The sequence below is a fragment of the Xiphophorus couchianus genome, chromosome 5 (genome assembly GCF_001444195.1).
Source record: "Xiphophorus couchianus chromosome 5, X_couchianus-1.0, whole genome shotgun sequence".
NCBI lineage: Eukaryota > Metazoa > Chordata > Actinopteri > Cyprinodontiformes > Poeciliidae > Xiphophorus > Xiphophorus couchianus.
Window position 1 is genome coordinate 11,884,925 of NC_040232.1, and position 24,203 is coordinate 11,909,127.

The 24,203-nt window shown below is 39.7% G+C and overlaps 1 protein-coding gene and 2 long non-coding RNA genes across 3 annotated transcripts in view; 1 reads left to right on the top strand and 2 right to left on the bottom strand.

Moving 5' to 3' along the window:
• Positions 1 to 9,874, bottom strand: part of LOC114144561 (uncharacterized) — a 28,163-nt gene extending 18,289 nt beyond the window's left edge. The window contains exon 1 of the long non-coding RNA XR_003595510.1: positions 9,750 to 9,874. This is a non-coding gene — a long non-coding RNA (uncharacterized LOC114144561). The remainder of the gene's footprint in view (positions 1 to 9,749) is intronic.
• Positions 9,875 to 11,485: 1,611 nt separating this feature from the next.
• Positions 11,486 to 13,776, top strand: LOC114144560 (uncharacterized). Its single transcript, XR_003595509.1, has 2 exons — positions 11,486 to 11,613; positions 13,285 to 13,776. It is a non-coding gene; the product is annotated as an uncharacterized LOC114144560 (long non-coding RNA).
• A 778-nt stretch (positions 13,777 to 14,554) lies between these two features.
• On the bottom strand, positions 14,555 to 24,140 carry utp6 (UTP6 small subunit processome component). Its single transcript, XM_028018114.1, has 19 exons — positions 23,904 to 24,140; positions 23,319 to 23,403; positions 23,193 to 23,234; positions 23,017 to 23,109; positions 21,498 to 21,545; positions 21,344 to 21,407; positions 21,131 to 21,249; positions 20,955 to 21,032; positions 20,414 to 20,495; positions 20,197 to 20,278; positions 19,893 to 20,071; positions 19,677 to 19,756; positions 19,485 to 19,562; positions 18,686 to 18,865; positions 17,377 to 17,457; positions 17,106 to 17,215; positions 16,913 to 16,979; positions 16,680 to 16,752; positions 14,555 to 16,409 (listed from the first exon to the last, which is right to left on the bottom strand). The coding sequence occupies exons 1-19, from the start codon at positions 23,993 to 23,995 to the stop codon at positions 16,255 to 16,257; spliced, it is 1,788 nt and encodes a 595-aa protein (XP_027873915.1). The 5' UTR covers positions 23,996 to 24,140; the 3' UTR covers positions 14,555 to 16,254.
• Positions 24,141 to 24,203: the final 63 nt, after the last annotated feature.

Below are 24,203 nucleotides of genomic sequence, written 5' to 3' on the forward strand. Positions count from 1 at the left end.
TACATCTTAGAGAGTAATATTGCTGTATTAGATTTTTGCACTTTTAATAAATCTGTAACATTAAATCATTAAGTACGAATTGAGCAAGGATTCACTCCCTTTATCAGGCAGTTTGTGACTTTGTGTTCACCATTAAGAAACTAAATTGTTTTTAACTTTGAACACTTATCAAGCTTGTGCTATATTTTATGCTAAGAAGCCACAGAATGGTGTAGTCAGTGCTACTGATGTGACATAAAAAGTCCTATTTTTACAATGCAAAAAAAGGACCAGACAGCCAAAAATAGTGTATACCGCATATATATGAATATTTGACATGTAAATGTATGTGTGGGTGTTTATGAATCACCCAGTCAGAGAACCACAAACTCATGACATAAGGAAGTACAAAGAAAGCTGTTGAGGCCTGCCTGTCACAATCCTATTTCCATCACTCTGACCCCAACATGAAAAATGCTCCTAATTTAACATTCACACCTATGCACACACATGCACACAAGCAATGTGTTTGTGCCTGTATCATTTGCAAACGCTGCAAAACTATGCAGATTCTATCTAATGACTGGTGATACTTCTAGCATCAAGGCCCCAAAAAGAAAAAAATAAGAAGCAGCAAATGATGTTTTTCCAGTAGCTTGGATAGCTTTCATAAAAGCAGAAACCTTATTTTCTACATTAGAAGAAGGTCTGAGGAAAGATGTGGTTTCCCATCTCTTTTTGTAATATCTTCAGAGACCAAACTTGGCACAGAGGTCGAATTGGGGGATGTTGGCTCGGACAGTGATGAAAGAACTCCAGCTCAGTTGCAGCAGATTGAGGAAAACATCAGTGTGGCCATGATGTTCTTCTGTGTCTCTGATTAGATTAAAATCGTTAGTTTGATATCTGGGTGAAAACAAATGTGCCAGTGAGGTCTTTGAACACAGGACAGGCTGTACAGACAGAAAATCACTGTGAGGGGAATATTTCTGCCAAACTGAACACCCCTACAACAGTGGTCCCATGAAATGATCGACTTTTTTGAGTTTTCAGATAGGAACTTGTGTTTAATTGTTTCATGATCCACATTCCAGGACAGAAGGGGGCAGCACCCAGAAGCAGGATTAGTATCTTAACAGAATAAGATTTGAGCCTTCTGTGTTCTGACATTTCACCATAAAAACTTTGAACCTTTAAAGGCTAATCAAGCAAGAAATAAAATATTACCTAACAACCTTTCAGCTGCCTTTATAAATAAATAGAAAAAGATTCAGTAGTAGGAGGCTGATATAAATAAAATTGTATCGTTGTGCTCATATTCATAGCTAGATTATTATCAGAATTTTAAGAAGTAATTCTTTAAGTCACAACACAAATAAAAAGTTATTTTGGCAACATTTTAGAGTCTAATCAAAACAGAAGATCTCAGAGCTCAGGTATTCAGGGTAAGTGCAACATGGTTTCAATTATATTTACTAATTTATTTAAGAAGCAGCATGGAAACTATACACACCATAACAAAATATATTTCTATATACTATACTTTTGGCTTATGGAGACCTTTTGTCCCCTTTTAAAAAACAACCAAATCAAATGGGCCTTTTTGCTATTTGTCCTATTTGGTGCTTTGTCATATTTATACACCAGGAAAAAAGAAAATCGTAGATTATGATTACACGTTTCCGAACACTGATCGTCTTAAAAAAAGTGTAAAAATGTAAAATATTGTGTTTTTGTAATTGAGTTTCAGTCATTTGTCATTCTGTATGGAGCTAAAAAAAAAACTGAAGCTGATTATGTTCTTTCAGACAAATTTAGTTAATTACAACCAAACGAATGACTGTTTCCTTCTCAAAAATCTCAGAAGCCAACGTCTGAAGAGATGCAGCGCTCGGTCACATTTACAACCACCCAAAACCCACTCTGAAAAAAGCCTGCCACAGCTAACCACAGCTCACTGGTAGACCTCTCAGCTCAAACAAAATGCAGCAGAGAGGATATTGCGGAAAGTAAAGCTGTCATTTTGACTCATGAAGAGGTTGAATGGATAAAGCACTCAGCCCCTCAGGTTTGTTTGGTGAGCTTTGGCTGCCGATCCACTTCTTTGGCAAGCAGTGCTCTGCCAAAACAAAGACTTGCTTTTCCTCGCCCTTTTTTATACAAAACCCGCTTCTTTCACTCGCTGGCATGAGTGTATCTGAAGCATCAAACACACATCTGCCAATCGCCCTGCGGAGATCACGGTTTCCCAATATTGGGACACAAAACCGCCGAGCCGAGCGCTGCCTTCGACTGGTTTTGCAATGCAAAGAGACAGTGTGGCTGAGAGCTGCCAAAAAGCACTGTTGGCAACAAATAGCCAGAAAACAACTGGAAAATGCCCCTCACTGCAGGTGGACAAAAAAAAAAAACAAAGTTGAAAACAGGACCAGCCCGAGTGGAGGAGCATCTGAAAACTGTAACTTCTGCAGTGCTCTGTGTGCTGCAGCAAAGAATCTTAAACAACACAACTAGCAGCACTCTTTGGGTAGGCCCACTGTTTTCTTATTCAAACACAATCACAAAGATAAACAGCTGAAGATGCAGGACGCCTGGGCTGAAATGAATCCGTAACAGTGCAGAAAACCTGTGACCTGCTCTACAACAAGCAAACAACAAGAGGTCTGGCTAAGGGCACTTGTGTCTCACATGATCTTGTACACAGCTATGACCCTGTGAAGCTGCAGATCTCATTCTGATCTGAGTGTGAAAGACAAAGAAAAACCCCCCTCTTCCTCCTCCTCCAGCTCAAGTCATGTGTAGCATTTATTTTGACCTTTCCATGCATTTTTCAGATCTTCTCCACTGCAATCTGTCTCTCGAGGGCGTTCATTTTATGAGGCCTGAAAACAAATAAGTGGATCTTAACAATAACTTGCTTTTAAACCATTGATGCACGTCCAAGAATGCTTTTGCGAGTGGGGATGGTAGAAATGTCTGGAAGGGTTGCAGAGAAACATCTGTGACTCTGTACCATCAAAAGGATTCAACAGTGGGAGCCGGAAATCACTTTTAGCACCACAAGCTTAAACAAATGGACCAAAAGATATTAAATGCAAATGCTACATTTTTGTCTGTTGGTTTTTCTTAGCTTTACATGCAATACAGAGTGACCTGTGTGCTTCTGGTAATTCTGACTACTAAATTTAGAATGCAGTTCAGTGTTAATGGCATAATAGTCTTTTTTCTGGCAATTAAAATTGTGATTTTCCTTCATTGGAGAGCTTTATTCTGGATGTACACCTAAAACTTAAAATGAGCCGTTAGCCAAGCAATAACAGCTTCAGCTGCTACTAAGGTTGCCATGTATTCCTTGAACTACAGAATTGCTCCTTATTTAAAACCTATAAGAGCTGTTCCATATTAAATAGACTCTGGATGCACTTTAGTCAAACTTTTTAACTGTCTGCAAATGTAGTAATAGATGGCGATGATACAGGAAAGCCACGGCTCAATCTGAATAGCAAATCCATCAGTCATAGCAGACTGTGACTCCAACAGTGCTCAGTGGTACTAACTGTCAGCGTTGGAGGAATCGGTGATGTCAAAACTCGAGATAGAGAAAGGCAGTGAAGGTACAGACCAAGAGCGAGATTGTTCTGTGACGTTGGGGATTTTCTTAGAGCAAAGAAAAAGTCCCAACAACTGCACCACCATGCTGCCTTGTAAGATGATGCTCAATGTTATCCACTTCACCTGTCAGTGCTATTCTTGTTTGCATGGCTCTTTAGCTAATTTAAATAAGAATTTATGACCGAATCTTAAAATAAGCGATTACATTCCCCTCCATTGATATCTGGTTAATCATGAGTCGCCGTCACTATCTGCTGAAAGCAGGTCAGGGGGGTATAGCAGGAGGGATCCACTCTGGGGAAAGTCTGCTCCAGTTTTTCTCGTTGTCTAGCTTTTGTCTGCAGTATTTGCTCTGGATTTCAGTGGTTTTCCTGTTGGAGCCCTGTCAGCCCACACCCTAATGGAAACTGTTAGAACTGGGATGGTGTCGGCACTTCTAAGAGGAGGGTATGAGCTGGTGCTATGGGTGTGGCAATTTCACCTGTTGAGTCAAGCCAAAGAGGCATACTGATCCCCATTTTTTGCAGAATATGCATACATAATAATAGATGTGTAGTAGATCTAAATTGTTGCACAACAGTTTTTTATGTCTTGCATAGAGATCATTTATACATGAAAACCAAAGGGGTGCATTATGTCGAAGCCTTTCTGTTGATTTTATCCCCTTTTGTCATGCACCAATCGACTGATGCCTTATTCTCCATCACTTTTACACCAAAGACTTCTACTGGTTCAGCTGCTGAATCCAAAGCAGACAAAGAGAAGACAGTGTGGATGTCATGTGGGTAGTCCTTTTTGTCCATATTTACTGTCCTGTCATCACTCTGCACAGCTTTATCATCTGTAAGCTCATTGAAAAGGTTCACTCATCACTTCTAAGATGGATTTACACAGATGTGACAATGTAAGCTGAAGGGTAAAAGAAAAGAAGCCTTAAAATGTCATTCCGCACCGGGCAGACATTTATGAAGTCATTTTCTCTTCTTCTTTTCTCAATTTTCTCTGGTTATGGATTTTTGTCAGCATTGCCTAATTAAAAGAAGATGGGCCACATCAACTAGATGTAATTTACCCTCCTGATCGCAAAAACATGGTGAATAAGGTAATACTCATGTTTAACGATCTTGCATAGATAATGCCCCTCTTTCTCTGTTTGAACCAGGAACTCAGCCAGTTTGACCTCCCACGCCCTGCCGTTTCAAGTAATGACAATAACTGCCCTATTCCACCAGGCTAAACCAAGTCCCCACATCTGTAAGTAACACTATAAAGCTAAACCCATGCTTATCAAGAGATCCACAGTTGCAAACCCACTGTTTCTGTCAGATATCAATGCAGTATTTCCTGCTTATCCTCATCAGTCACAAGAGATGGAACATTTGCGGGGAATTTCGTGTGACTCAATGCAGCTGGAGCGCACTTCAGCTTTGCCAAAGAATTCATTTATCAATGTTTGTGCCTTATGATTCTCCATTGCCCCCAAGCTAGAATGGGCCCTGCTTTTATGAAAGAAGTTAAAAAGCCATCCCCAGGGCTCCACCAGTCCACAGTGTCGAGCTGGAACCTCGGGGACTGATGGCGGTTGAGCGGCAGCCTTGAGGGAAGCACATTGCCTGTCCTGTGATAGCCATATGAGATTCCACATGCTCTGATGAGTAATTCTTCCCTCCCCTCTCCATCGCCATGTGGTTCATGGCCCTGAGTCATCATCCACACTTTCCCTTACACCCTCTCCCCTTGTCTGTGAAGAGGATTCTTGATTCCTCCAGCAGCAGCCTTTCTGCAGGGAAACTCAACCGAATACGCTCCCTGTGATGACTCATTCACCAATATCGAGACCTCCATACCAGCCACTCTGCAGCCATGACTGTCCAGCACACCACACCCAAGTCTGGAGGCTTTAAAGGCCTGCTTGCCTCTGTCTTTTCCTCCTTTCTGTCTGTTTCCTTGTCATCTTCCTGTCTGCTTGTTTCTCTCTTTATGCATTGCTGATGTGCTGTCAATCTGTTCGTCCTGCATTTCTATATTGTACTACTCTAAAACAGCATTTAGCCTATTTTTTTAGAATAACAACTGCTCTTCCTTTCTGTCTCTGTCTTGGAGCGTCTCCCTTGGTACTTTGTGGCAATGTCAAAACACAGAAGGACACAGCGTGTCAGCTTCCCCGTCTGCATATTAATACTAAACTGGGGCGACTTCGGCAGATGCATAACGACAACACAAGTCAACACTGCCAGAGAGAAATGTTTCCACAGTTTGTAGAGAAATGCTGGTCATTCTGTCTTCCCCCTGGTCAATATGGCAAACTTTTGCCACCCCAAGCTTATCTTCCCTGACATTTAATCAAAAGTTTCATTCCCTCTTCACATGTGGTATTCTGTGACTATTATGATTAGTTCAAAATCTCTGAGTGTCATGTCAGTGACCCGATCAAAACTACTCAATTGCTTCTTGGTCAGCACCGCAACATGTCCCTTCATGTTGCTCTGAGATCCTCGACATGTTGCAACAGGAGGCTTGTTGACCATTGCAAGAGCAATAAGGATTTTTAGGGGCATTATGACTGGGTTAATAAAACACAGCTGCCCCTAAAAGTCCCTCACTTTTCTTGCTGCCTTTTTTTTCCCTCTCTCCCTCCCTGCCTAACCTAGTGTTTGTCTCTCATTCCAAACGTTTGAGATCAAACAGCAACGCTTGTCGGGTTGTCAAACATGATTCTGAGCATAACTGATATCTGTTCAGTCGAAGCAGAGGAAAGTGACCACAACCTGTGGAGTTTGACATTTCGAAAAAGATTGGCTCATGTATATCAGTAGTAAAACAACTTTGGTTGCTTTCCAGCATTTGTGAATTGCATATTTATAATGGCAGAGTTTTATTGGAATTTGCAGTGACGTTTTTAAAAGGGGAGTTGAACAAGTTCAGAGCAGAATTTCCAAGAAGTAACGCGCCATGTGATTTCACGGTGGAAGTAAACACACAATCCTTCCACATGCATTCTATGCAATGCTACACATGTCGGCTTTTAACAAACAGCTCTCTGACCCACACTGGACTACTTAAAGCAGGTCTGAAATGCTCCAAAACTAGTAGTGGGAGAATATGATCGAATGGAGAGGGGAAAAAGCAGCACTGTGCAGCAAGTGGCGAGATGAGTCCGTTTGGGCCTTTTAAACAATATGAAAATGCCACTGAGAGCAGCTTGGCAGGCAGCAGCAGCCAGCACTGCTTAATATCACAATTTTAATCAGCGGACTTGGTGACTATCCCAGAGCTCCCTGCAGCCGTGCTGCTTTATTCAAACCAGGCGGCAAGCCTCCCTCTCTCAGGCCCTCGGCTCTCACACTCGAGAAGGTTTGCAGCATATATGGACAGCTCCTGGCTGCGCCCTTTTATTTATTTATACTTCTAAACTGCGTTCTGCGACCTGTCGCTGAGTTTTTATGGACCTACAATGGAGGGAGCTGAGGATTGTGAAGCTCTGACGATTGTTTTCAAATCTGCTCCATGGGCAGCTGAGAAATGGTGCAAAATGTGGCACCCGCGTATCGCTGTTAATAAGCATTAGGATGTTGCTGACAGTGTTGAGGAATCCAATTAGAACCAGAGTCAACTTTCCATAAACTCCAGTCCACAGCAACTTCTTATAGACTCAAGAAGTAATAGCAAGCTAGTAAAACCAAATGACCTGCCACTGATGTGTTATACATCACCTAAAATAACCTGTTGTGATTAGTATTAACAGCTCAATAAATTAAAGCTTACACATCCCTGCTTTTGTGCTATCAGTGAGGCGGGGGTCCCGTTTCATTTGCACGGCTGTTTTAGATGGGCTGTAAAAATGCCTGCGCCCGCCTTGTGTTTTTAAAAATAAGAATCCCGTACTTCAGCGAATGTCTCACCTATGTGTCACTGGCAGCATGGAGATGCCACCCTAGCCTTGAGCTCTATTAATTACATAAAGCATCTAGTGTCAGGATGCTGAATTCATTAGCATGGTATGCACAGCATGTCGGGGTCAGGACAGATATAGAAACAAGCCTCCGAACCAGACCTCTTCTCCCCTGCTTGACAGGCTTGTTCAACATAACAGTTAGTGGCACTTTGTGATTTCTCACAAACTGACCTCTGCTTTTTTTTTTTTTGTTGCTACCCCTATGTATGTTCAACTTTGTTATATTAAGTTGTTTTTACTCAATCTTGAATTGTTCTGCTCATGAACATGCTCCAAATTTTCATTCATCACGTCTCTGAATTAATCAAAATCAGAATGATCAGGTTTTGGTTTTCTTATATGACCAGAGTGATCAACTTAAGGTAACTACTGAAACATAATTGTTCTTTTAAGCAACCAATCAAGTGCTGTACAGATAAATGGTGGCAAGCAATGTCATTTTTTGGCATGATTTGGCATTTGTAAGTTGCTATGTTCACTAGAAAGGACATCTGCTTTGGGCATCTGACTTCAGATAAAAAGTCTACTTTAATTAAAAATAAATGCAAAAACTCTTTACAACCTCTCCAGTTTGATTGGAGTTTGAAAATGTTAATTTTGCATAAATAGAGCACCCACCTCTGCTTCGACATTTAAACTGACTTTGCGTGTCATATATATATATATATATATATATATATATATATATATATATATATATATATATATATATATATATATATATACACAAGCATGTTAGGTTGCACTTTCCGGTTTTCTTTGAAGCATACTGATTAGCCTACTGATTCCACAGACCATGACAAATTAAAGCATAAAGATGTGCAGCACGTGTCCTTCAATTAAAAAAAATACAATTCTATGTCCCTAATTCTTATCAGACTAAGATCTTTCATTTTGCTCTAAAATCTGAAAATAAAAATATTTTTAGTTTAATTTTGCTTGTTAATATAATGAAACATTGTATCTAATAAATATTTAGAAAATCGATTTTTGAGGCTCTAGCTGAGTTTTATTTCTAGGTGCGTTTTATGTTGCAACAGTGGGAGCAAAAGTGGCTCTTTAACTAGAAAATGTCCTAGAACAATAAAATGCAGAGAGTTCTTAATTATTAACATAACATTTTTCCAACATTCTTCTGACTAGAAGTAATTATTATTTTGGAGTGGCCCAGCCAGAACTATGACTTAAACCAAGAGTTTGTGGAGGGAGCAAGGAGGCGTAACGGCAAGGAGATGTTCCAGCCTCAGACTTGAAACTAATCTCCAAAGATGAATTGTAAAAATACTAGTGCAAAAAGCTAGTCAGAAATTATAAGATGGTTTGATCGATATAATGTAAATATATATATATATATATTTTTGTTTATTGAGAAAGGTTTAAAGAATTTTCAACATGATGTTTTTAATTAAAATGTGAATTTAAAAAATTACTAAGTTACATAGATATAGATGTACTGTTTTCCAATTTTTTTGGTTGAATGAAAAATCTTTTACATGTAAATCTGACATAAGCCTAAACTGTTTTTTGATCATCTACATATTTTGCTTGTTTAAAAATAATCCTTACAAATATTGCATTAAAATATCTAGATTAAGCCACCCAAATATAGTAATGGCTCCTGTTATGCTAGAGTAAAAAGAACATATTAATCTGATTTATTTTTAAATGGCCATGTGGGTTTTTTATATGTATAACTTGATTTGGGGAACAGGAATCAGTAAAAATCGGCATATCAGACCTCAAAGAGAAGAGGATTTTTTTTAGGCCAGAAAAAGCCTTATGTGTTTATTTATGCATATTATTGCATATATATATGCAATAATTTATGTGCTGGAATTAAAATAAAGTTTAGGTTTTATTTAAGGCAGTTTTTAAGGTATGCTGCATCTGTTCCCAGCTTCTTTTTCTCTTCCTCTTTTTTTATTTTTTTATTTTATTTTATAAATTCGTATCAGAGGAGTTTTGCCTTGGTCATGGTGGGCTCATGAGCCAGAAACTGGGACTTTGTAGGCCAGTTGAATGAAGTGAGGACTCACCTTGCCCGCAAAGACCCAGCCTCTGACACACACCTTCAGCAGCCCCGTGGAGGAAACTCCAAGAGGTTTAATCCTGACCCTGCATGACTTCCCATCGAATCCAGAGACATGAGCTGATCCGTGCATGCCCACTGTCAAGTGCTGCCTGTCGGTGTGTATGCGGTTACCTGCGCTCCGGACAGGTGTCAACATCCCGCAGCCAATGGGAGGGGGGCGTCTGGGTGGACATGCCTGACTCCCTGTCTGTCTGCCTGCTGTTGATCGCGTCTTTGTAAGCGAAGTTTAACTTCACCGTCCAGCCCCAGCTCCAGCGCCACCGCCGCCCAACTAATATATGATCACTTGGTGTTGCACGCATCCCAAATTTGTGCAAGAATATCCCTTTTGGGAGTGGAGGGAGGAACGAATTGTCTTTTGGGAAAAGTCGGACTGTCCAATCCCTAGCCCATCTTCCCCCCTCTGTCCAGGGAGGAAGAAAAAAAAAAAAAAAAAAAACATGCAACAGTGTCGCGCCTTGTGCCAGTCACCCATCTCCTGCCCTCCCTCCCTTTTAGAAAGGAAAAAAAAAAACGTCTGCGTCTCCTCGCCGTGAGATTCCCTGTGCGCACCCAGTCCACTCATCCAGTTCTGGAGCGATGGAGGGAAAGGGGGAAAGGGCAGCTTGTTGCTGCTACTGCTACTACTGCCATGTTACAGCTTCGAAAAATCCGAGCAGGATATTCCCAAACAGCTGGAAGGAGGTGATATATGGTGCTGCGCCCTCACGCTGGCTGGGCCCTCCCCAAAATGGACCGGTACTGTGCACTAACCTGGTTATTTTCAGCGCGTCACTGGCTCGCGTCCAATTATAGGTTTCCCTCCGAGGGCGCAGTAGTTGTTCCGAAAGAGGACCAGAAAACGGATCAAGAGCTCTAGACAGAGAAATGTCCGAGCATGTGCCTCTCAGCTGCACATATTCCTGCGGCGCGCTGACTCTCCCCTGTACGCGGGCCACCCAGGCCCGGGGCTGAACTCGGCCGCCGGTCCTCTTTAGCACGTCGCCTCCGGGGCGGCTCGTCTGCGCCTCTCTCAAGGTGTTCCCCCCTTTTTATCGATTCTGACTGTGTACATCCCGGGTTCATCACACCTCTCCCGTTATCTCCCTTCACCAGCAACATGTTGGTGCACAGCGACCTCTGGCGACACTGACTATGTAATTACTTCGATTACTTGCAAGCAGCTGGTAACTGTAGTGAGTGATTTACCGCTCTCTCTCTGAGGGGGTTCGCATTGGATCTCTTACAGGATAGCGTTTGGTTCCAAAAAGTGGAAAAATGTGAATTTTGGAAAATGTCATCTCAATATCTCTTTGTGATGACATGGCATCAAGTGATAATAGTGAGAACAATTGCACTAATAAAGTTGTTAAGGTCAATAATGGACACATGAGATACTGGCCCTACTCTCCTTTCAGCTTAATGTTTGGGGCTTTGTTCCTATACAATCCACTAAATCACAAATATTTTGCATTTCGCTTTATTTTGCTTACATGCAGCTTTTATCAGTTGATTGTAATTCGTTGTACTGCACCGTTTCAATTTTAACTTTCTTCATAATCATACCCCTGCGTATGATTTTTGACATCTTGTTCAAGGATCTCCGAGTCAGATTTTCTGTTTTGTCATCTCACATGGCTTCAGTCAGGTGCTTCACATAACGAGGTCGTTTTCTTCAAAATAAAAGCGGTTTCATGTCTGGGCCCTTTAAAAATAAAAGCGGGCAGACAAAACAGATTGAGTTTTCACTTTGGTTAGTCCTGCGTCTCAAAATATTTCACAACAGCGGCCTGTTGCGTAGCTTTGCCGTAAAACGCTTGTGCCGGGGAAGCTTTTATCGTGAAGACCCTACTCGGAAACGAGGCGTGCTGTCGATGCGAGCTTTATTGTAGAATAGCAATGTCAGACTTTGTGTCTAACGGGAACACCCCGGCTTCTTATATAGGATAATTCAGCACCAACGGGACGGATGTTGACCTCCGTCTGAACCGTGTGGGTGAGTTTCACTTCGTCTTCCTGAGCTCAGCTGGATCTCTCTGTACGCCACACTCCCATCGCCTTGTTGCTGATGTCCTGAAAGTTAGGACGCAGTGGAGATTCAGACCTGACATGTTGACGCTTTCTGAGCATGATTTAACAAAAAAAAAACAAAAAAAAGCCAGGTGATGAGAATGGCATCTGGTTAACTGATGACACCTGATGACGCCATCATGTGTTGAACGAATCACTGAGGAATAGACAGAGCCTGCATGTATAGAGATAAACAGCGGTTCGTGTTACTTTAACAGGTGGACAAACTGTCCTGGTGACAACTGTGTATATATAGAAGTTTGTATGTCAAGCGAAGGCTGTCAAATTGTACTTTGTGTAGTCAAACCACAAACTACAGTGATGTCATTGCTTAGAGTAGAACACAAATTACTTTTTTCTTTTGTTTTTCTTACAAATACAAATCAGAAACATATAACATACATTTGTATCCATCCCCATTTACCTTGTAGCCCCTGATTAAAATTGGGCATCCAATTGCTGCAAGTTGGTAAAGTTCATCTGTGAATTTAATGTCAGTATAAAGCAGTTTTTTTATTTTGATAACATAAATGAACAGGATCATGAAAACCAAGGAACACAGCACGGAGGTAAGGGATAAACTACTAATTAATCTAAAAGTGGAAAGATTGGCCCCACTGAAACACTACTAAGACATGACTGTACACCTGAACTGACAAGCTGGCCAATGACAGCATTAATCAGAGAAGCAGCCAACAGGTCTAACATTGGAAGAGGTGCAGAGATTTACAGCTCAGGTGGGAAAATATATTGTTATTCAGGTGTTATTAGAAGTGGCGAGAAGGAAGGTTCTTTTGAAAGAGCCTCAAGAAGTCCTGCTTGCAGTTTGCTACAAGCAATGGGGAAACAGCAAATGTGAATGGAGGAACTCTGTTTAGATAAGAAAGCCTACAAAACCATCTTCTGGGTTTTACCAAGTTGATTAAAGGCACAGTGACATTATATGTAAAGTCCCTCACTAAAAGTAACAAAAAAATCACTCTACTCACATTGGCATTTAGCAAACAAAACAGATAATCATCAATTACCTAAAACAAGCAACATCTAGTCTGACTTACTGTCAAAGGGAGAAAAAAAACGTTGTGTTTTTGAACAGCAAATATTAACAAATGGGGAAGAAGGCAGTGTTATGTTTAAACCTGTCGATGTCTACATTAGGAGCAATAATTAAATAGTATGAAACAACAAACAAGGATGAAGACCCAAGTTTACATTGGCACAACACACTCTGATAGGCAGAACCATAAGTTAGGAAAACAAAATCTCCCAACAAATAGTTGTATATATTTGTATCACACTTTGTGACAAAGGAAGACCGAATGCTGCCATGTTGCCGAAGGACAGAGAGCAAGGGCTGTCAATAAGTGCAGCCCATTATTTCATAATGTTGGATTTTGTTTCTCCACTAAACACATGAGCAGACGATGACTGAAAAATGAGAATAAAAAAAACCCCAAACTATTAAATAATGTATTTTTGTGATTACCCATTAAATTAGGTAATCACATAAAGAGCAAGTCCAAACTGGTTGCTGAATGTGAAGTTTAGTTCTCAGCCCACACGCTGCAGTGAGTGTCACCCTCTCCTCTCCCTTCAGAGCAGAGCTGCAGACCAGCAGCTGATGAGGCGGCAGGTCGGCCGCAGGCGGCACTCTCGATGGTCTCCCCCACCATGAAGGCGGTGGTGGATGCCGTGTGGGCGGTGTGGAGCATCGGCGCCTCCATCTATGACTACATCCACACCAACGCCATGGAGGAGCGCATCCACGCCCTGGAGAACGTCATAACCATCCATCAGTGTGTGATCGGGCTGCTGTCTGCCGGCGTGCTGGCTCTCTTCACCTACATCCTCTTCAAGAAGCTCTGACCCGATGACCTGAAGAGGAAAACTGATGCTGAGTGTGAGAAAGGAGAGCATTCTGGGATGGTGGAGGATACTTGTAGTTTTCCGCGGTGAAAGCCAACATGCATGTCTGCACAGTTTGCTACGTTGGAAGGAGAGAACTGTGTAAAATATTGCCATCCACATTGAAAGCTTTTTTATTATTTCATCATCACTGCAGGATTTTTAAAAGCAGTCGTTGATTTTCCACTGTCCTGATTTTTTTATTATTATTATTTTTCAAGGTCTGACTAAATAGTTTTGTTCATTTTGATTTCTTGATTAGGTTTAAAATGTTCTGTTAATTTACAGGGTAACGAAACTCAATATACTCTCCTTAAATTTAGCCTTAATAGATTTTATATAAAAATAAAAGCATTTACATTGTTGACTAACATACATCCAACACATATTTCTCAGGTAACATAAGGAAACTCTCCAGCATCCAAAGGAAATGTCACTCAACTTCTTCACTTTCTTTTAAAGACAGCTGTTGTTGTTCACGCAATGCTCCTGTCAACAAAAAGTTCAGTCAGCATCATGGGAAATATATCCTTTAAGAGTATAGAAGTCTTCTACAGACAAATTTAGTTTATAGCGGCATTTAGTAACTTAAATAACAATGATAAAAATGTTATTATTCTTAAATATAGCTCTAAAAACAAATGCAGGTTTAAGATTTTTTTCTTCATTTTTCCATGGAATAACTATTGAATTTCCACAACAAAATGACACTTTAAAAGTGTTAGTGACAGATTTTTTTTCTTGCCATTATGTTGGAAACGTAATTTTTTTTTAACCTTTTTACATAATTTTTCACAAATAACACCCCACAGAACCAAACACATCTATCCTCTTTTGGAAATGTATTTATTTTAAAATTGGCATTCTCTATGAAAGATATTTATCAGAATTTACAGTTTGTCTTTTTTTTTTTTCAAAAGGTCAGGTAACATTTGCGTCTCTTAGCATTTTTTAGCATTCTCTTAGCTGGACTGAGGAGAAAAATTACGTTTTGGACTGTAAAGGTTTTAATCCCCTGACTTAAACCCAGAGATATGTTTTTGTTTAACCCAATTTTTAAATTTACTCTGTTGTGGTCAGGAACATGTTGCTCCATTAGAGTTTAAGAGACTTTACTGTTAGTGTGCTTCACATTAACATTTTCACATCCAACCACAAACATCCCTGGATTTTAACAGGAGTTTATGTGATAGACCAGCACAATGTAGTGAAAATTGTGAAGTGGATGGAAGGAAGTAAAGGGTTCTACGTTTTTCACTAAGATCTTCATTGTCCTCCATCATTGCCTTGTATTTTACAGTATTTCATCCACTTCTCCTGTCCCAGCTGAAGAACAGCAGCCCACAGCATGACGCTGCTATGACCCAGTTGTACCATTATGATAATGTGTAGTTCAGTGTTTCACGTGGCCCAGGTCTTTTTTTACGTCTCACACTTTCTGCTTTTTAAGTTTTTGTAACATTCTAGACATTTGAGTGTAAGGGCATTTTGCTACTTTGGTTACATCTGGAATAATTTGGGTCAGCTGTATTTCAAAATGTAAAGTTTTCCAGACTGCCACTTGGTGTCTGGTTGTTTTGTTACCTGAGCCGAAGCTTCTTGTGACTCCCATGACCATAACCCTAATGAAGAATTACGATACTTGCTCATTTCGGTCACTAATGGAGGCTGTTAGTTGTACTGGGTTTTCTTTACTTGTAGTAAAAGGGGCATTGATGTTCATTTTGAAAACCTACTTCCACTTTATAATTGTGCTCTACTTTGTGATGGTGATGGCTTAAAATATTTTGAAATTTTAAACCAAGTACTTTTACAAGCCGTTCTACATTAGCCGAATGCATTTTCTACTTGCTCTTATATGTTGTTTGATATGTTGCATAGAATATGAAGATCTATTTTATGTGCTTTTTTTTCCCCATAAACATTGTATACCTCATAACCAAGACTTTAGGTACCACTGCAGTAAAAATAAGCCACTATTTTTAAGTGTCCTTAAAAGCTGTAATTAAATATAGAGGTTTATTGCCATTTTAATGTTTCATATAGGTTGGTTTGTACTTTTAAACAGTTTCAGATTATTTTTTTACATTGTAAGGTTGTAACTACTATGAGAATATTTATAGTGAAGGCAAACACTGGATCTATGTGCTGGTATTTTAGCGGGATCAGAAAGCACAGCCAGATCAAACATTTTTTTTAATAGAACAGCCGTAAAAGTTGGTATTGTGAAAAAAAAAAAGTAGAATTCACAGAACCAAATGAATTGTTGGCTTCTTTAACTGGAACATGACTAGAACCCTAAAGAAGAATCAACAAGCTCCTTCATGCTGCACAATTTTCCCATAGTAAAATTTAAAAAGCATATAATTAATTTACACTTTTGTGTAACTCTGGTCACAGAAGGCACTGAACTCGAATTACATCTAACAACCACTTAAATATAAAAAAAATATATAGCAGTGTTGAAAATGACACAAAATTTCAGGAGATTGCTTGGGGTAAAAATCTTGATTTATTTTAGCTAAAGGCCAATAGGCTTCAACCTGGTTCATGCACCTATCACTATTCTTTTGCAAAATTACAATGTTTAAGGTAATTATTAGCGTAACACCACGTGCAGATGTGGTCGTTTGGCGTGTTAGGCTGCATCTTTCAGTTCCCCTCACAAGTGTCCGGTCTGAAGCAGAGTGTATTTGGAGGTGAATCTCTCCACGCTCTCCCCCTCCAGGAACTTCATGGCTCTCCAGTGGATCTTTGCGCAGTTTTCTGGCCGGCCAAGCGCTCCCATCTCCTCCTGGATGTACTGCAGCCACAGGTCTTTGGAAAAAAAAAATAAATAAAAAGAGAGAATGTTGCATTTTAAACATAACAGCACTGTTTGAAAAGTTTATGACCTTGTGTCAAATGTAATGCCCTTTGGTCCTTAAATCAAGCCTGGGTGTTAGCCAATTCTGCTCAAATGTTTTTATTGAAATTCTCTAGTTTTTGCAGAGAGAGTCGTTACTCATCTGTCTCTGTTTAACGTGAAGCTATAAATAAAAGTTTTTAACCAACAGTTCTTCTGCTGGTTTTTTAACCTGGACTCACCATCATCTGCAGAGCCAAACTCCTGCAATGCTCTCTCATAATAATCTCTCAGATTGTTAATCTTCGGAGTTTCCTGCAGAACAAATAAAATTATTCACACACTTAAAATCAGAGCTGGCCCGAGGCATCAGTAAACCACTTCTTTCCTTTCAGTTCTTCCTCTTCTTTATACAAATTATAAACCAGCACATTACACAAAATTATTAGTGGAAAGTAACAGTTGTCATACATACTTGTTCCTTCTCAATTTGAATCATGCTGGTGAAAAACCTCTTAGACAACGGACGATTTTCTTGTAAACTATGGAAGAAAGGGAAAACTTGAGCAATCTTCAATTTGTCTTTAAAACATGAAAGATGTTTAAGGATTATTCTCCACTCCTATTTCCTTCCCTCTAAGTTTTTATTTGTTTGAGGGGCACACTACCTTGTAAAGGTCTTTCTGGCTTTCTTATATCCTCCAACTGAGTAAGACCATTCGAGATAGAGCTCTTTCATCTCCATGGCGATAGCCGTGACAGTGGACAGCAAACCTCTCTGAGAGCAAAGAGATGAAATGTCTGAAAATACTGCAAAATGTCAATGTAATCTAATTCACAAAGGAGTGCTTTTGTGTCCAATTGTTGAAAGCAAAAAAACGTTTCAACATGCTGCTCTTTCAGGCTTGTCACTTTGCTGAAGGGGAGGATTGGTGCTACCTTAAAGATTGCTTCCGTCTCCTCAGCACTCTGGTTGGCCATGCTCCACTGAAGCTGCAGCTGCCATAGTGATAGACTCTCCTGAACAAAAGAACTGAATATTACCACCACAAGCTTACATAAAATGCAGAACAACTTTCATTACTCTACAATTATGACATGAGTCCATTTTAGAGCAATTCATGAAAAATTATTAACATAACATAATTAACATAATTATTAACATAAATTATTAACATAATTTTTCAGTGGGGAAAAAGTGGGGAAACCCTTATGTGATTTAAGATGTCGAGAATGATTTAATGAATTAATTTCACTGTACTTTAAATATACTAGAATAGGAAATGTTAAATAAATATAATAAAACAATCCAAATTCATCTTTAAGTTCAGGAAGACCAGAATAAAAAGACATTATACCACTATCCTGAACACACTTCTTTTAACCCGGGGTGTGTTTTACAATTTATGCAGGACTTTATACACTATATCCCAATGAAAACTTGATGGCTAATACATGACAATAATAAGTCATGTATGCTACACATCTGGAAAGAAGATGTGGAAGTTGTTGGTGTGACCAAGCAGTTAAATAAGACTCATTTTTACACATTTAGTTGCTAAGTACATCGATTGCATCGAGATCTGAAGCAAAATAAATCATTTATAATCTTAAAAATATGAAATCAACATTTATGTAATCTCTAATAAACTCAAAATTTTACTTCTACATTTTAAAAACTGTGCATTTATATTATAAGGGTAAGTAGAGTATTATTCATTGCAACAGAAACACCGGAGTACTCTACATACCAAACCCAAACCCTGTAGGTTTACACATGTGCTCCACACTTTAGCAAACAGAGAGGAAAGACTTGCATAATGAGCGATTTGTAATCCTCCTCTAGTAGCTACTTTACAGAGCTAGAGTTGGGAAACCCCACCACAACAAGCAGCTATTCTGCAGACAGCCATCAAGGTGTTTGAGTTTAAAGTATGTGTGTGAGGAGAAATGCACCAATAATTGATCGTGTTGCATTTATGCTCGACAGCTAATGTTCAGCCGGTCCTCAGTTTGTCTCACATACAGGCAGAGGGTGCAGTGAACGGTATGGAGTGGAGACTAATTGGGCCAAGGAGATGACCCACTTCTGGTAATGTGCCAGTGGGTAACATGTGTGACTCTGTTCTCCAGAGCGCAATTAAATTGGTTATTGTAACAGCTTGTGTGTGCCTCGGAAATGATCAAACTAGATGAGAATAAGAAATAAAGACTAATTATTTGGATGTATGTGTGACTGTGTGTATACCTTGGGATTAACATGTGTGAGAGCGTCGTGGAACAGCTTGGCCATGTCTCCACACCCCAGCTGCATTAACGTTTGCAGACAGAGACTCCAGACGGACACAGATTGGTTGTAGCGCTGCGTGGCCGACAAGGCGAGGGTGGCTGCAGCTTCGGCATCCCCAGACGACAGCAGGATCTCCAGCTGGTCACACGGAGAGCATCAGGTTTGATTCTAAACATCTTTTCAGGGCATTTCTTCTACTTTTTTAACAGAATCTCTACCCATAAAAAAAACTGAGGTCGTTATCTGCTCCTAGCAACACTTGCACTGTTATTGCTTTCAATGCATTATCACATTATAAACTGTAAAGCTCTACTCTCAACGATTTTAGTTTTAAAATCAAAACTAGGTCTAAAATCCTCCTTCAAATAGGACTTGTAAATAAGCTAGTTTTAATCTGACAAAAGGTAAAAGTTTTCTTTAACAAAAACTTTAGCCGGTCTACATTAAAGCTAAAAAAGAAGTTACAATGTTAAAACACTGGGGGTAACAAAGATATGTTGGTTGAGACGTTATTTGGAAAGACAAGTTATCGAACGCTTTGTGCAGAGTTCCCCATGGCTCCGTTCTTGACCCACTGTTATTTCTTTGGTACATCTATGAACCTGGCAAGCTTTTCAAATTATTGCTCTAAAGCCTTTTAATGCAGGCGTTAAGACTGACCTACATTAAAATGGTTTGCTTTAAGAGCATAATTTGTGAACTGTGAAGCCAGCAGTATACATATCAGCATCAATGAATGAACAATCAGGGGTCTTACCCAGTTTTTGTAAAAATTCTCCTTCAGCAGTGAGGAGTCATGGGCACGTTGTAAAACTTCCAACAGCCTCTCTTGCCTCTGTGACACAAACATAAACATGTGAAGCAATTTACTCCTCCACCTCTTAAATATCTTACCCCCTGAAACTTCACAGTACATAAGAACTAAAAGTACAATTTGTTATTTCCCTACTTTTTCCTTGAGCTCCTGGACGTTGGTCTTCCTCTTTAGTCTTTCCAAGCAGAAAACAACATAGCGAGTCCACATCGGCTCTGAAAGCAAAAAAAAAGCAGCAATTTCTTATCCAGACATGTAAGTGGGGGTAATGGTATCAATATAGAGTGTACGTATAATGTTAGAAAATCCAACCATGATTTTATTGATAACATAATTTGTCAGTGCTCTAACCACTGTTGAGGCTCTTGAGGCCTTCTTCATAGACCTGGCAGCAGCGCTCCTCTCTGCGGTTAATGTCCGAGGCCCGGCCTTTGGCGGTGTAGAGCTCCTCATCCACCCCTGGGGCCTCCAACTCCCTCTTAGCCATGAAATCCCACGTCAAGCTGTCCTCTGTGTAGTTGGCCTGCAAGCTGCAAATAGAGGAAGCAGGAAAGGTGCTGCCTGAACATGGAGTGCTGCTGGAGTTCAATAATTCAATCTCGGACAGATGGTAAAGAAAAAAATAAGCACATCTAAAGTTATGTTTTCTTCTTACTCTTGCAGGATGGAGTCTTGGAGTTCTTTGGTAAAATCAAAGATGGCTGCTATGTTCAGGAGTGAGATTACAAATTCTGCTTCTGTGGGGCACAATGCCAACAACAAATAAATCCTTGTTCATATTCAAGTCTGTGTAATAAAAGCTAATAAAAATTAACTAAAACTACTAATTAGATATTTAACACATTTTTACAGAAGAGTAAAATAAATCATACCTTTGATTTTTGCCGTAGCATCTTTGTACACAACATCTGCCAGTTTTCCACTAAGGATCTCTGGAGAAAACTCATATTCACCCTGGAAGGTATCAACAGAAAATCCTGACACAGCGTGTCAGGTCACAGGCTCTACTGTGCCTGGCAACATTTCTCCAACCTAACAAGTTTTAACAGTCACAACAACACAAATGTCACTGTCACTTTTTGGGGTTTTATGTAATAGAGCAACTCAAACAAATGATTAATACAGCTGGTTAACAAAGAAGAATCGACAGATATGTCTCTATATGTGCAAAACACAAACATAACCTGCAGCTGTAATTACAGTGAAAGGCTGTCCTACACAAATAGTACTTTGCCATTAAATATACTGACATGGCACAATTTTCAGCAATTTTATTTATTGTTTTGCTTTTCACTTCCAATCATGAGCTATTTATGCCGACCTATCGCACAAGTCCCAATAAACATGTTACATGTAGGTGTAACATGACAGAAACTGAAAAGCCGAGATTCTTTAGCAAGATAAAGCCCTCACCAACTCCATTTCGGCTTTCTCCAGCTCTTCCTTCTGCTTCCTCAGCTTCTCACAGTGCAGCAGCTCCATACGGAAATACTGATTCACACAAGGATGGAGAATTCAGAAGAACACGACAGAAATTGCACTCATTCTTGCATTCACACACTTGGGTCTTTTCCATTTCCAAGCTTTACCTCCTGGTAGACCTTCTTGTTGTCTGGGTGGAAACGCAGCGCTCGCAGGAACAAGTGTCGGGCACTCTCAGAGGAATTTCGGTCCTCAAGCTCACTCTTGGCAGCCATGATCCACAATGCTAGCATAAAAAGCTTAAGTTCAGTTCTTCTGAATTCATATCATGGACCATCAAGCAATATTGGGACTCTCCATTGATGCTGTGTTTTCTTTACCTGGTTTGTCAGGGTGGATAGCTAACATAGATGAGAACACCTTGCTGATCTGACCTTTGGTTTCCTGATGAGAGAAGCCCAACAGAAGTTAATAGCAGTATCAACAGGCATAGACTGTGTGAGTATGAAAAGAGATTCAGAGAGCTCTACATACCCATTTCTTGCAGAAAGCAACATGTGAAAGCCACAGCTGCACATCATCCTGTTCATAAAAAGACATCAGAATATTGATGAAATGATACACAAAATAAAAATGTCATAGGAGTTTGAGTGAAAGCTATTTTGATTCCTTTCTGACCAGTTCACGTTTTTGTTAGTTGCTCTGACTTGAAACACTTCTTAAATGCTCCATTCTCAATACTTGTTACACACAGGAAGATCATTAGTGGTGCACTGCCTCCAAACTCAATATTCTGTCTAAATAGGGATCCACTTTCTGTAAGTGTCTGTCCAATGCAAAGATGACAAAGGATTGCGCCGTGGGACTAGCCATTAGCTTCCATCTCCAACACAAACCAATCTGGTTTTATTTTAAATGAAGACACCAAAAGAATCGCCTTAAAAATCCTCAACTAACCACTCAACAGAAATTTTCCCTGCAATTTAAGAAATATAAGCCCCCAATGCTAAACCTAAAAAAAAGCCTTCATTATCACTTAGCAGCAAAATTGCGTTGTAAGAAAAATGCTACTAAGAATGTAGCATCTAAAAGAAAAGTTACAATGAAGAAAGTACAAAGATTGTGCAGAGAATGCCAGGACAGTCTCCTACTAGCTGTTGCCACAGCAGCATAGATTGGTCGACATCAGCAGCTGATGTTGGAGGTAGTGAGGCAAAGCCTTTTTTTTTACAAAGGCCTTTTTGTCAAGCAGAGCAGCAAAAAGCTGCTTCTGTCCAAGAACAATATCAAGGAAAAAGAAAATCTGCAGGAGGAAGCACAAGGACGAATAGCAGAAGACTTGTTATAATTATTTTATTTGATGAATCCGACTGTGAGAAACATCTCACATTTTGTTCAGACAAGAAAATGTGAGAGCAACAACAAATCCTTTGTCTTTCCTACAGTGAAGCATGCTGATACAATCTATGAGTGGGGGTAGTCAGAATGCTGCAATGAGGAAGAAAAAGTTGTACCAAGACGTCAAATAAGATCAACTTGTAAAACTCCAGGCACAAGTTGTCGATAATCAGAGTATTGTCCAACATTTCTCAGAGTCTAACTCTATTGAGAAATGGGAGTCAGCCCTCAAAAAACAGGCAAATAAACAAACTGGGATCATCTCCAGGCAATAGGGGAAGACTGGGTCACCATCTGTTATTGTTTGGGTTGAAATCTTGGAATTTAGTGGTAACCACAGAAATTAGGATCAACACAGTAAAAATTAACTCTTCACATAATGTTATACTTAATAAAATCTGTAAAATCTTAAACCCTATTGCCCTGAATGCCTAATGTCGGACGCCTTCAGAAGAGGGCTCGCGATTGGGCAAGAGTCTTAAAGAGACAGGAGCTAAAATGTTTCCCTACTCATATATGAGGAACTGGGTTGTTGCTAAAAGCAGACATAATAAATAAACACTTTTTAAAATTGTGATTCATGTAAAACATTTCTAGCGGAGTAAAATACAAAACATAATTTAGCAGTAAGAAGAGTTGTGTGAATAGTACCAACCTTCCACTTCTTTGTTGCTCTTCTGAAGATGCTACTTATTCTGTGGATGATGGGGAATTCAATCTCCTCTCGTTTGAAATGATAGTGTATATGCTGAAAAAGAATACAAAAGGTAAAAAAAAGACTTTTTTCCATTTTTGATCAGGTGTTTTGTAGTATCACCAGCAGCTACATACCGCTCTTCTTTTCTTGATCAACTCTAAGACATTGATTTCATACTGCAACAACAAAAAGACACGAATAAGATGTCTAATCTTTAAAAACGTATATATAGAACCCAGGTCATAAAGACCAGCTTCTACCTGAATGTATGCAATGAAGTCCTCCTTGTTCACGATCAGCCTGTGGAGCTTGTATTCAAGAGCTGTAACCTTTTTGATTATAGATCTAAATCAATCACATGTAAAAACAACAAATCAGTTTTGCACAATGCACGATTTCATGCAGGCTTCAGAACTCTTCTTATCAGAACTGGTGTTTGAATTGGTTGCTTTCCTGACATATACTCTGGCTTTTAACCATAGTTCATAAATTTACAATCGAGTTAGAGCAATGTACAAAAGCTTGTTTTTGACCCGTTTATTTAATTAATTTTAACCTTTTTATTTATTTTCTATTTTGTGGTCAAAGACTGAGCTGTTTGACCACAAAAATAGGAAATGACATGTACATATTAATATTAATAGTGAGAAAAGGAGTAAAAAAAAAGATTTTTTTTTCTTTTTATGATTAAAAGCTGTTTCATTCATGTCCGGGAAGAACATCACTAAATATCCACACAGGACTGTATTTTACTGAAATCATCTTGATTCAGATTCATTCAAAGATGAGCTCAACTGAACAGTTTCCCAACAACCAGAAAAAAACATTTAAGCCTCATTCCGTACTTGACTTCTTTCTTGGTGAATAGTCCCACTCTCTCCAGCTGCTCCAGCTCAGGAATCCTGTCCTCGATCCGCTGCTGAACGACCTCCGCCATGTTTTCACCGGGACGGCAGCCTCACACCGCTGATATCAAACTAAACTAAGACGAGAAACTTTATCCTAACTAGTCTGAAGTCGATCACACTGGAATCTCCACATACACATGGGTGGAAGTTGTGATCAGAGGCTTTTCCGGTTACATCCGCAAATAGGTCCGACTGGGAACGTGAATCAGTGAAGCAGAGAGTTCCGCTGTCACCAAC

Excerpts from the sequence above, each read along its gene's own strand:
- utp6 (XM_028018114.1), bottom strand. The coding sequence starts at position 23,995 with ATGGCGGAGGTCGTTCAGCAGCGGATCGAGGACAGGATTCCTGAGCTG. Across the intron at positions 23,235-23,318 it reads ACTTCATTGCATACATTCAG|TATGAAATCAATGTCTTAGA; the intron begins GTAGAAGCTGGT and ends TTGTTGTTGCAG. Across the intron at positions 20,496-20,954 it reads AGAAAGCCGAAATGGAGTTG|GGTGAATATGAGTTTTCTCC; the intron begins GTGAGGGCTTTA and ends GATACCTTCCAG.